At 40.1% G+C, this 11,308-nt stretch overlaps 2 protein-coding genes across 3 annotated transcripts in view; one reads left to right on the top strand and one right to left on the bottom strand.

Annotated features, from left to right (window-relative positions):
* The window catches only part of LOC106954323 (angiopoietin-related protein 1-like), a 28,882-nt gene extending 27,031 nt beyond the window's left edge, over positions 1-1,851 (bottom strand). The window contains exon 1 of the mRNA XM_015043725.1: positions 1,306-1,851. The gene's annotated coding sequence lies outside the window, so the exon portion shown is untranslated. The remainder of the gene's footprint in view (positions 1-1,305) is intronic.
* Positions 1,852-5,274: 3,423 nt separating this feature from the next.
* The window catches only part of LOC106954322 (protein zyg-11 homolog), a 16,126-nt gene continuing 10,092 nt past the window's right edge, over positions 5,275-11,308 (top strand). For both annotated transcript variants that reach the window (XM_015043723.1, XM_015043722.1), the window contains exons 1-5: positions 5,275-5,477; positions 6,567-6,732; positions 7,070-7,872; positions 8,601-8,741; positions 10,223-10,399. In XM_015043723.1, the coding sequence (XP_014899209.1) occupies positions 5,475-5,477; positions 6,567-6,732; positions 7,070-7,872; positions 8,601-8,741; positions 10,223-10,399 (1,290 nt within the window). In that variant the 5' untranslated portion in view covers positions 5,275-5,474. The remainder of the gene's footprint in view (positions 5,478-6,566; positions 6,733-7,069; positions 7,873-8,600; positions 8,742-10,222; positions 10,400-11,308) is intronic.

Raw genomic sequence — 11,308 nt, 5'->3', positions numbered from 1 at the left:
TAAACAAAAACCAGAATAAAAAAAAAAAAAAAATTTTTTTTTAAAAAAAAAAAAAAAAAAAAAAAAAAAAAAGAATTCAGGAAAGAATTGTTGGTAGAGATATTCCACAAATGATTTTTACAGTGAAATGTGCTTTACAAAATCCTCACTTGGAGAAGCTGAATACAAAAGCAAGCCGCACTTTTCAGATTTGTATTTGTAAAATTAAAAAAAAAATATATATATATATATATATATATATATATATATATATATATATTCTAAGCATCGTTTTCTTCACAACTGTGTGCTACTTTTTTGTCTGTGTATCCCATCAAAATCCCCCTCCAACCCATACTGAGGTTTGTGGTTGTGATATGACTACATCTGAAAAAGATTCAAGGAGAATGAACATTTTTTCCAGGCAATTCACTGGGAACCATCAGTCCTGCTTTGTTGTGACGAGTTTTCAAAGATCGGGTTGATAAATAGCCACACAGTGTGAAGACCAAACCACCTTCTGCTGGAAAACAAGCATAGCTCAAACATAATGTTAATTTAAAAAAAAAACTGCATTTTTCCAGTCAAGCTGTGTTGTGGCTTTTTCTAAGGACCTGTGCATTTCAGAGCGCTGTGCCAGTCTGCCCTCAAGTGCTGGTGCCACTGATTAGACCGGTCTGCTCAGGAGGCAACATGATACACAGACTTACATGCTGAATGTGATGAAGGGCTTTATTTCAGACCTACGTTAGTAATAAAAAACTCATCCACAGGTCCTAAAGGTTACCAAATATCCACAGTGTGATGCATTCTTGAAAATTTATGACTAACTTACCACAAAATTGAAAGGAAAAATAATAAAACTCACAAAAAATATTGTCACAATGCTCACAAAACAACTGATATGACATTATAAAAGCAAAAATGACAAACTGGGGATTTGAAGTGGTTTTAAATGCTGGAAAAAAAATCTCATTTCCATTAGTTTTTAATTGATTTAATTTCCAAGACTTTGCTCTATTGTTGACTGGGGAGAAGTTGAAGTATAGCCCATCATAAGATGAATAGAGTGGAAGAAATGTCAAATGACTTCAAGCTGAATAAACACGGCTAATTGTAGCTGCTGTGTTATAAACTGCAGTGGAATGACCCATTAAGTCTCTTTCTTATTCATTCTTTAGACTAACAAGTAGGTTTTCTTTTCTTTTTTCCTACCAGTCAGAATGATGTGAATGAGAACTACTGATACAATATACCTGAGTTGAAAAGAAGCAAAAAAAAAAAAAAAGACATTTGTAGAAATAACCAGAAGCAACAACTTCCCACCTGTGTCAGTGAGTTCAGTCAGCGGTGTCTCAGTAGCGCACCTCCACCAGGTTCATTCTGCGCCTCCTCGCCCCTCGCTGCTCTGTTTGCCTCCGGCTCCCACAGAGACTGAGGGCCCTCGCTGACTGACGACACCGGCAGCCGCAGCCCACTGGTACGGAGCAGTGGAGGGTGGTCCATGTACAGAAAAGAAGGGAGGCTGATGAAGAGGTTTTCCTTGCAGCTGTCTCGGCCCTCCCTCCCCTCCTCCTCTTCCTCTGATGTCATGTGAAGTTTAGGAGGGGATGATGGATCTTTTCACAGCAAATGAGAGAGGGGTGAATCCAACTTGGGGAAGCGAGCAGCAAAGACACACACACACACTTTACGTCAGTGTGTTTCTGTTCATTTTAGTAATCGGATTATGGTTGTTTATAATGTTTCCACTCACTTGATGTTCCTTTTGTCAAATTCCATCCAGTAGACGTGGGCATATCGATACAAAATATCGATAATATTGATACCAAGTCAATATCAGTATTGTCACTATGGTTTCAGATACATTCTTGAAATTTTATGTAATTTTGTATTGTAGTTGCTCACAACTACCTCAAAACAGATTTTTGTTTTGGTTAGCTCTGAAATGACACTTTTTTGTGCTTTGGTTATCTAGAAAAAATGCATGCAAATCACATCAATATATTAATGGATTGTTTTGGACACCTGTAAACTTTGTCCAAATTATGTTTGAACAAAATATCTCAAAAGATTAGGGGGAGAGGAGGAATGACAAAAACACCTAAAAGTCAGAAATTTGACAATACATCAAGCTTATTTCGAAGGTATCAGTATCGGTTTCGATATCAGTATAGATATCAGCGATACTGGCCATGTGTTTACATCTGGTTAAAATAAAGTAACGCATACCTCTACCATCCTCTAATTTTTATGTGAAAAACCACAACAAAGTAGTGCCTCATTAGCTCTGAAACAAAATCAGTTTCCTACTCATGTGGGTGAATCTCTTGGGTGAATTATTAGTTGCAAAGTTGGCAAATCCGTCCGTCTGTCCGTCGTGGAAGGACAGCAGAAAGAAAGCCACTGTTGAAAGAAAACCACAAAATGATCCAATTGCAGGAAACAACGGAAACAAGTGGAAGAAGTTGCTTTGGTTGAAACTTTTTGGGCTTCATGCAGTGCACTGAAACTAATAAATAAATAAAAACTGTGATGAAAACAATAACTGGAGCTACAACATGCATTCACAAAACTAAAACATACTGAAATTATAGATATAATATTCTTTATTTATGTGTTCATGAATCTATTTATTAGCCTTTCAGATTGATGTGAAATAGTTTTTTTTTTTTTTTTTTTTTTACACAAACCGTTAATGTCAACTGTCGTCAAATTGCGTCACTCCACACACCTCTTGATGGCTACGCTACGCCAGTCCGCAAAATGGCGACAGCAAAAGTTGGGATTAAACACCAGAGTTAGTTGGTTGCTCAAATTGAATATATTTTTTGAAAATGGTATCTTATGATGAATATTCATTACCCAATTGACGTGAACATAACCACAATACAATATTTTGACCGTATCGATTTCTGCACCTAGAAATGAGCCAAAGCATGAAAAAAATAAAACTACTAAAGTAATAAAAACTAAACTAAAACTAAACAATACTTAACTAAAAAGACTAGCAAACACACTTTAAAAGTAAACTGAATTAGACAAACAAAAATTCACTACACAATAAAACTACTATAATAAAAAACCCCAAACTATTCTGACCTTGGTGTCGGAGTGTTTTTACTATAACATCTCTCCGTGACCTGCGGAGGCTAATGCTCCGTTTCCGTCTCTCACACACATTCACACACTTACCTGTCAGCTTCATTCATGTCTCTCTCTCTCTCAGTCGTCTTTCTCACTCCTCCCTTACAAATCTGTTTCCTATCAGCTCTAATCTAATTCCGGCTTCATTCCAGGGATCCAGTAGCTCCGGCATACTGTTGGGAGGGATTGTGTGTGCGTGTGTGTGTGTGTGTGTGTGTGTGTGTTTTGGGTGGTGGAACATTTCTCTTGTATTTACAGATTATGAAGGATGTCTGTGTCTCTCGCAGCAGTCCAAGAACTGTTGGCAGCTGTGTTTGTTTGGTTGTGGAGACAATATGTGTGCTGGAGGAAAAAAACAAAAACAGAACAACCCCTCAGCTAAACGCTGTGGATGGAGGAGGAAGACTCAGGCTTTGAAGATGTGGGGGGATTCTCTGCGTGGGGACATTTTCCAATCCAGCATGTGGGAGAACGGTGGTTCTGATCAGCATTGTGGCAGTGCATGCATAATTCAGAGAGAGAGACAGAGAGAGAGAGAGAGAGAGAGAGAGAGGAGTGCATTTAATTAAAGAACTAATGAAAGAAATTATTCTGGTTTTTCTGTTCTGTTTCACATTTATTATCATTCCTAAGTAGTGACTTGTCCTTTCTTTGGAAACAATTTATTACTTGTCTGAAGAAAAAAACAATTGCTTTTCACAATAAGAACTCAAGTGTTGGACTGATGAAGAAAGAAATCTTTTTCAATGAGCTCCTCCTTGTGGTTAAAGTACTTTACTACCTAAATGTTGATGATAGACATGAAAGGGGCAGTATTTCACAAGTACGTGCTACTGTACAGTGCTATTATATACCATAATCAAGTAACTACGTCACCTTTGGTTATTATACGAATGTTTCATATGTCAAATTTGACCTAAAAGAAATTTTACTCCCTGATTTAACTCCTTGAAAATGGGCCTCTGTCTCTCTCCTGCTCTTTTTGAAACTCTGCCTTCAGGAAGTTGTCACAACACGGCTCCATTAACTGTTTAACAATGTTTTTACCAGTGTTGCACTGAGAAGTATAGCTCCTATAACGAGCTCAGCAGATATACAATTCCACAAGGTGTTTGCTAATTACGGCTGGCTAGTCTGAAGGAGCTGAGTGGGGGATATAGGAGGGAGGATGAGCTCTGTGAAGCAGTAGCTCATGAGGTTGGAACTGCAACTCAGAGGAAGAAGGCGATGCCAGACTTACCCAGACGTTTTGCACAGACAAATGGTTGCCATGGGAGATTAAAGGATTTCTCAAACATACATGAAAGAATGTAAGGCTCTAAAATAATTCCCCTTAAAAAAGACTGAATTTATATTATAAAGTCAACTTATTAAGCTGATGAAACTGTAGTTCCCACATATGTAACGATTAGTCACTCTTTTAAACTGCTGTGGATCATAGGCTAGTAATGAGATAAACCCAATCTTGTATGTATTTGCTGCCTGGTAGTTTGATTTTCTGATGTCTTGTAATTTCATTTATAAATGCATGGAATGTAAGTCAACCCTGTACGTAAATTATTGTTAAGTTAAAGGAAAATTATGGTTTCCAAAAGGATTTACACATAGAGTCTGAATATTGCAGTATTCTGTGGGTAATATGGCACCCTTCCCAGGGTGGCAGGATTTAGGGGGTGTAACAAGCAGAATAAGAGAAAGAAAATTATCTGTCAACTGAGGAATTGACAGATTCCTCAATTGGATGTTTTTTTTATGTTTAGTCTAAAGGAATTGGTCAAATATATAAACTGGTCCAATTTGAAAATTATTTACATAGTACAAATGTTAATTTAAACGCACTTTTGGCTTTTCAAACTTTTATGCACACACACCTCTAAAAAAGTTTAACTTCTAATAACAAGCAAACAAAAAACAAGTAATTACTAAAGAACATTGGGTATTATTGTTTTACAGGAAGTGGTGTTGTTCTTGTTTCTCCCATTTTTCGTCTTTTTTTATTTTATTTTTTAACTGTAAAGTCTATAATGTCTGTGTGCCTTTAAATGAAGACGGGGCACGGTGGCTCGTGCTGTAGTTTCGTCATGAAGCGGTGTCTTCAGACAGCTGGTGACGTTTATCAGGCTGGCCAATCGGACGCAATTAAATTGACAGCGGACACTCCGTAAACAACGGCCGCGACTTAAATCAAAACAGAGGGAGGATTTTTGTCACTTAGATATTTATTTTACCTCTCTCGTCAGCAAGCTGCAGCACACTTGTAACAATAATTGTTTCGAAAAAAGCTATTGTTATTTGTAAGCTGTTCACATTTTTTCTGACGACTTTACTTTTTTTTTTACTTTCCGGAAATGGTGAGTTTGACAGCCTTATTAGTTATGAGAAATATTGCTGACTGTTTAATGTGTGTGCTCGTTGTCAAGGTAACAAGCGCCCTGTCATGTAGTGTGCAGCGGTAGGACCACTTGCCTCGGTCCACTTTGCCAGAGATTAGGTGGTTCAGACGGGCTTTGCTTGTTCTGCTGCGGATAAAATTAGCCTCCTGCAGCGTTAGAGATCCTCTGTCACTGAGCCCTAAGCGGGAAACCCGGGGGGAGACTGTCACGATTGATTTGTAGACTGTTTTATACGTGTTTTATATATAATAAAATCCTGTCCACCCACAGACAGTTCACATGAGGTCAGTTTGTACCCTCAAATTACAGCAAATATAGCCTCAATGCACTTTGTAGTCAAATAAGGACTTGTATAGAAGTCAACAGAAATAATAAAATAAAATTAAATTAAATTAAATTAAATTTAAAAAAAATCAGATTATAGGCCCAGGTATCTGTTGCTGGAAGAATGACATCAATCCAAGTATCCACAGGTTCGTTCAGTGAAGTTGAGAAGTTTAAGAAGAATATTGATGTCTGATAAATCTAATAATCTCTGAGCTTTTTTGATTAGTGATTAGGGTAAAGTTTAGGATTTCTTTGGTACGGAAATGTCAAGAGCATATCAGCCATTCATCCAGGATGGGGATGTACCCATATGAAAATTCTTTGACAGTCACTCTACTATTCACAGTCCGAGTTGACAACAAACCATTTCTTTTGTATTTTTTGTGGCCCCTCTTGAACTATTTGTTCACTCTAGAACCAATCTCAGTGATACTAGGACAACCTCTATCTATTAATCTTTAATTTAAAAAAAAGCAAAGCACTTATTCAACATCTTGCAGATCTGAGTGATTTTCCTAACTTTGAGTCAACGCAGTGAATTTTCATCCTGTTGTACACATACAAGACAGGTGATATGCTGAAGACGTCTCACACACCATCAACGCACATAACAAGACAGTGTTGACAGCAGAATCTATTTTACTTCTTGGACTTTTCACATAATTTCATTGTTTATCCAGCAGGATGCATCATCTGATTACTTTTCGATGTGTGCTGCAGGATGGCGAGGGCCCCCAGACGTTGTGTGACCTCTGCTTGGCTCAGGTGTGCGGCAGATTAGATGCTTTGTGCAGGAAGGGAGCAGACGGTTCAATGAGCCTCATCTGGGCCCCACTGTTCCCACAGGAACTGGCTGACCAACTGCTGCAAAAGATGGCAACCAAAGGTATGAAGGGGAGCTTTAAAACTAATACCATCAAGTCCAGGAAATGAGGGAAGCAGCTGCCAAGGGAGAGCAGTTTCTTCATAAATTTAGCAAAGGCAATCATTAGTTCAGAAATTGACCTGACGTTGAATCTTCCTCCTTTGCGGAAGAATTAGCCTTGTAAAAAAAAATAATAAAAAAAGCTAATCAGATGATTCCTGTGGTTTTTCGCCCACAAGCAGGTTGAGGAATTCCAGGCTGAAATTGTTGGAAAAGTTCACTGCACAAACATTATGGAAGACTAAACTGAGGCTTCTTTTTCCTACAATGTCTCCCTTTTTGCTCCTCTCTCCTCCAGGAATGCTGAATGACACAACTGTTGGGATTTTCCGAAACAGCGAGAAGCTCCGCCTGCGCAGCGCCTCCATCCGCTACTGTAAGGTGTCCGCCAAGGCTTTCCGCCTGGCCCTCTGCCCTCACCGGCTCCTGGAGCTAGACGCCTCCTGGGTCCCCGGTGATCTCACGGGGGCTGATGTCATCTCAGGCCTGGCCTCCAACCCAGATTGCAGGGCTAGTCTGCAGATGTTGACCCTCAATGGCTTGAGTATGAACTTGGGGACTCTGGAAGAGGACGGTGGGGTGTGCGTTGGCTTTAGTTCCCTGCAGGGCCTCAAGACGATCCACCTTGTCAACACAGATCTAACAGATGATATCCTTGAGGATATTTGTTCTCTACCCCGGCTGGAGACTTTGGATATCTCATGTAGCTCTGTGACTGAATTGAATGCGCTCCTTAAATGTAAAAATACACTGAGATCCCTCATTGCCCACCGGCTGTACCGACTTGACACGACTCCTGTCAGGTTGCTCTTTATCTTCACCCAACTTCACGCTCTTAGGCATCTGGACTTCTCGTACAACCACTTTGCCAACGATGACAGCGAAAGGAGGGCCAACGGAGACGAGGCAGTGAGGCAGCTTCTGGAATCGGGTCCACAGATTCTCCCGTCGCTCGTCTCTTTAGATATCTCAGGAAGGAAACCGATCGATGACTCGGTGCTCAGAGGCTTTGTGGAGTCCAGGAGCGGCCTCGTCTTTCTCGGCCTGCTTGCCACTGGACTTAGTTCCTCTCCTGTTCTATCTTCACACGAAAACCTAAAAGTAAGCAGCCGGTTTCTGGTGTCAAGCATTCGGTATTAGAGCAGGGCTTTTCAAAGTGTGGGGCGTACTTTCCACCATGACACGGGGGAAAGAAATGCATGGGGACAAGTGATTGGAAACATTTAGCCAACTTCAGTAAGCCTATCCCAGAGACATAATGTATAGATTGATTACCTAAAGCTAAGCACTTTAGGTATAAACATCCATAGACTAAAGTAAAGCTAAGTTTATTGTTGCTGCATTGAACTGGGCACTACCTTTTACTCACGCTGGACGATTTGGAAGGTGCATCATGCTCTGTAATAAGTTTAAAGGGGCAGTATTATGTAAAATGATGGTTTTTGAGGGAATAACATGTTATAATGTTATTCCCTAGTCAAAAACATAACTGGGGTGTTACCATGATTCTTTCATGTTTGCTTGAGAAATCCTTTAATCTTCCATGGCAACCATTTGGCTGTGCAAAACACCTGGGTGGACCGAGCTTCGCCTTCGAGGCTCAGCTTCTCCTCAGGCAGGCGCAGACGTGTTTTTCATTTTTGATTTCGGCTCGGACACAGTTTGAAAAGCCCCTGTTTTAGAGCAATCCGAAAAATCCAAAGGTTCCGTTAGGAGAAGGTTGATTCATGCATAAGCTTGTGGTTTATTTTGGACCCGAGGCTCTGTATACTCTCTGAATATGACCATTGTGTTTGCGGACTCTCTGCCGATCTGCTGTGTGTGCTCAGGTAACTGGAGAAGCTAATGAGAAGCAGCTCTGGGAGGCACTCCGAAGGTACAGAGAGAGGGAGTGTTTCGTAAAAGAGGCCCTCATCCATCTCTACCATCTGACTACTGACACTGACAAACCGCAGCCGGACATGCTGAAGGTTCGGCGGCCTTGTTACTTCACTTACTGTTTTATTCTTCATTTCAGCAGTGTTTTATTACATTTTATTTAATATGAGATAGTTATCTCCAAAAGTCATCTATAGGCATTTTTCAGTTGTTGATCTTAAATTATATTATTTCACAATGGTGTGTAACGGGAGATGCATCTCTGATTAAATGCCATATATTAAGGATAAAGCTATATCCAATCTACTGTTTAACTTTTTGAAAGAACCTCAAAATTCTGAACTATCCCTTAATTTCCATTAACATTTCAGAAATTCAGATTTAAAAAAAGCTAAAATGATTTATTTATTTATTTATTTTTTTTGGTGCTGTCCAAAGGAGCATCAGCCTTCCAAGGTCTTCAAACGGATCACAGACCACATTTTTATGTTTGGCAGGCCAAAAATCGAGAAATGAATGTGCAATGAAACGACAACGCAGTTCTTGACCTTTTATTAATTCTGTGTGGAATAAGTGAAGCTTTAGAAATATGCAACCTAGCAGCTGCGATACATTTACATATAATGTGTCAAAACTACACCGAGAGCAGAAGACTACAGACAAGCAAGATGAATAAAATGTCTTAATAAAACCGAGTTCTTCTAGAGGGGTGACTTTAATATTCTTTATACCTGTCACATGTAGAGATAAAATGTGGTAAAATGCTTATTTGCTTTTCGTGTTGGTCATGATAAATCAGTCATGATTCTCAGTACTTGACCAATTCTGCTGGTGTTTGAATTCATGATAATAAACACACTGGTGTAAGTTGCACATACAATTGCAGTCAGGAGCATAGAGCACAACAGTTGTGTATATTTGGTTAGACTTAATTCCCAAATTCAGCTTTACACTTTCACAAGGCCAAAAATCAAACGTATCTGTCAGTTCACAGTTAGTTTTCGTCCGTGTGCAGTCGATGTGGAGTTAGCACCCCCTGCTTGTTGTTGAGAATAGAGAGTCAAGGTCATGTGCTTTGTGTTGGACTCGCACAGCATTTCATCTCGCTTTGGAATCTCAGAGAATTTCTTTTTGTTTTTGTACAGAAGGAGCAGCTTCTAACACGTGGCAATACAGCTGAAATGTGGGGGAAAAAACGCGACATTCCACAACCGAAAGTTGAGTCAGTTTTTTGGTGGAAAAGCATCAAAATTAGACAGTTTTTTTTTTTCTTATTTTCCAATACTTCTGGAAGCCATCTCAGTCCAAACATATGCTGAGCGCTGAGGGACCTCGGTGTTCTAATTACTGTGCTTAGCAGTGATTGCAGAGAGGAGGTGCTGAGATAAGTGGTACAGTCCAGCTGCTCCAGCTGGCCCGGTGAACGGCTCTTTGCTTCTGGAAGGTTACGTGCTAATTCCTGGCCTCCAGTTGTTCCAGACAGTTTTCCAGCAATAGCAGCAGCAGAGATGGCAATCTGTCGTCAAGGATACCTTTTTATTTATTTATTTTTTATTTATTTATTTCCCTGCAGTTGGTGGTGGAAGCCATGCGGAGCCACCCAGAGTCTCCGCATGTCCACCTGTTGGCCACAGCGTGTGTGTTTAACCTGACCACCCGGGACCTGGCAGAGGTCATGCCCGTCAGGCTGATGAGCGCCACCGTAACCCAGCTGCTGCACGCCATGGAGACCTTCCCTAACATCCAGCAGGTGAAGTCAAACACTAATTTTTATGATTTCAAACGTAATCATGAATCTAACTGACATAAACATTTAGCGCAGTGGTTTACTTTAGGCAGAGTTAGATAGTAACTTGCTTTAGTTACTTGAGTAACTTATTCTTTGGGGGGAAAAAATTAATTCTAGGGATATATATCAGTGACGTGCGGTCAGGGGAGGCAGGTGAGGCAGAGCCCCCCCTGTCGTCATGGAAAAATAATATATAATAATAAAATAATTTATATTGCTATTTTCACCCTGTGGTTTGTACTATAAAGTATCTATTTTTTACTCAGCTTAACCAATTCTGATGATTTTGTCTTCAAAATCGCTGGATTTTCGCATTTTCCCATTCAAATGCTCAGAAGCGAAGCCGGTGAGGCAGCAGCGAGCTGAGCCTCACCTGGGATTGCGCAACCTCTCGCTAACTGCACTGGCTGCCATTCTATGAGAGCAAGTCCTTCCTGTCTGTACGCCGGCAATAAAATGGCTAAAAAACATTTAATATATGGACTGATTTACCATAATTTAGCTTATGTATATAATGTACAGTGTTTTTTTTTGTCACCAACTGTGTGTGTATCGTGTTTTGTGTGCGGAGGAGCGATCAGAAACGGCAGAAAACAGACTCCAGGGGAGGCAGGCAGTTCTCTTGCCTTATGGCAGGGGGCGCTCATGATCCCAGATATTGTGACTGCACAACTGCAGAGTAAGACACAGTGAGCTAGCCATGGAGCTAGCCACACAGTAAATAAGTAAAGTACAGCGATATATTTGTTTTTTCCGCTCTTCCGACGTCAACATGAAAGACCACATTTCTACACTTTAACAGTTTTCTAAAGTGGATTTTAAATTGAAGCAGGAGATAATAACTAAAGGAAGACCAACACCGGATCTGAA

This window comes from Poecilia latipinna, unplaced genomic scaffold (genome assembly GCF_001443285.1).
Source record: "Poecilia latipinna isolate Pla-1442-1.1 unplaced genomic scaffold, P_latipinna-1.0 Scaffold646, whole genome shotgun sequence".
NCBI lineage: Eukaryota > Metazoa > Chordata > Actinopteri > Cyprinodontiformes > Poeciliidae > Poecilia > Poecilia latipinna.
Note: the sequence above shows the minus strand (reverse complement) of the source record. Positions and strands in the feature narration are given on the sequence as shown.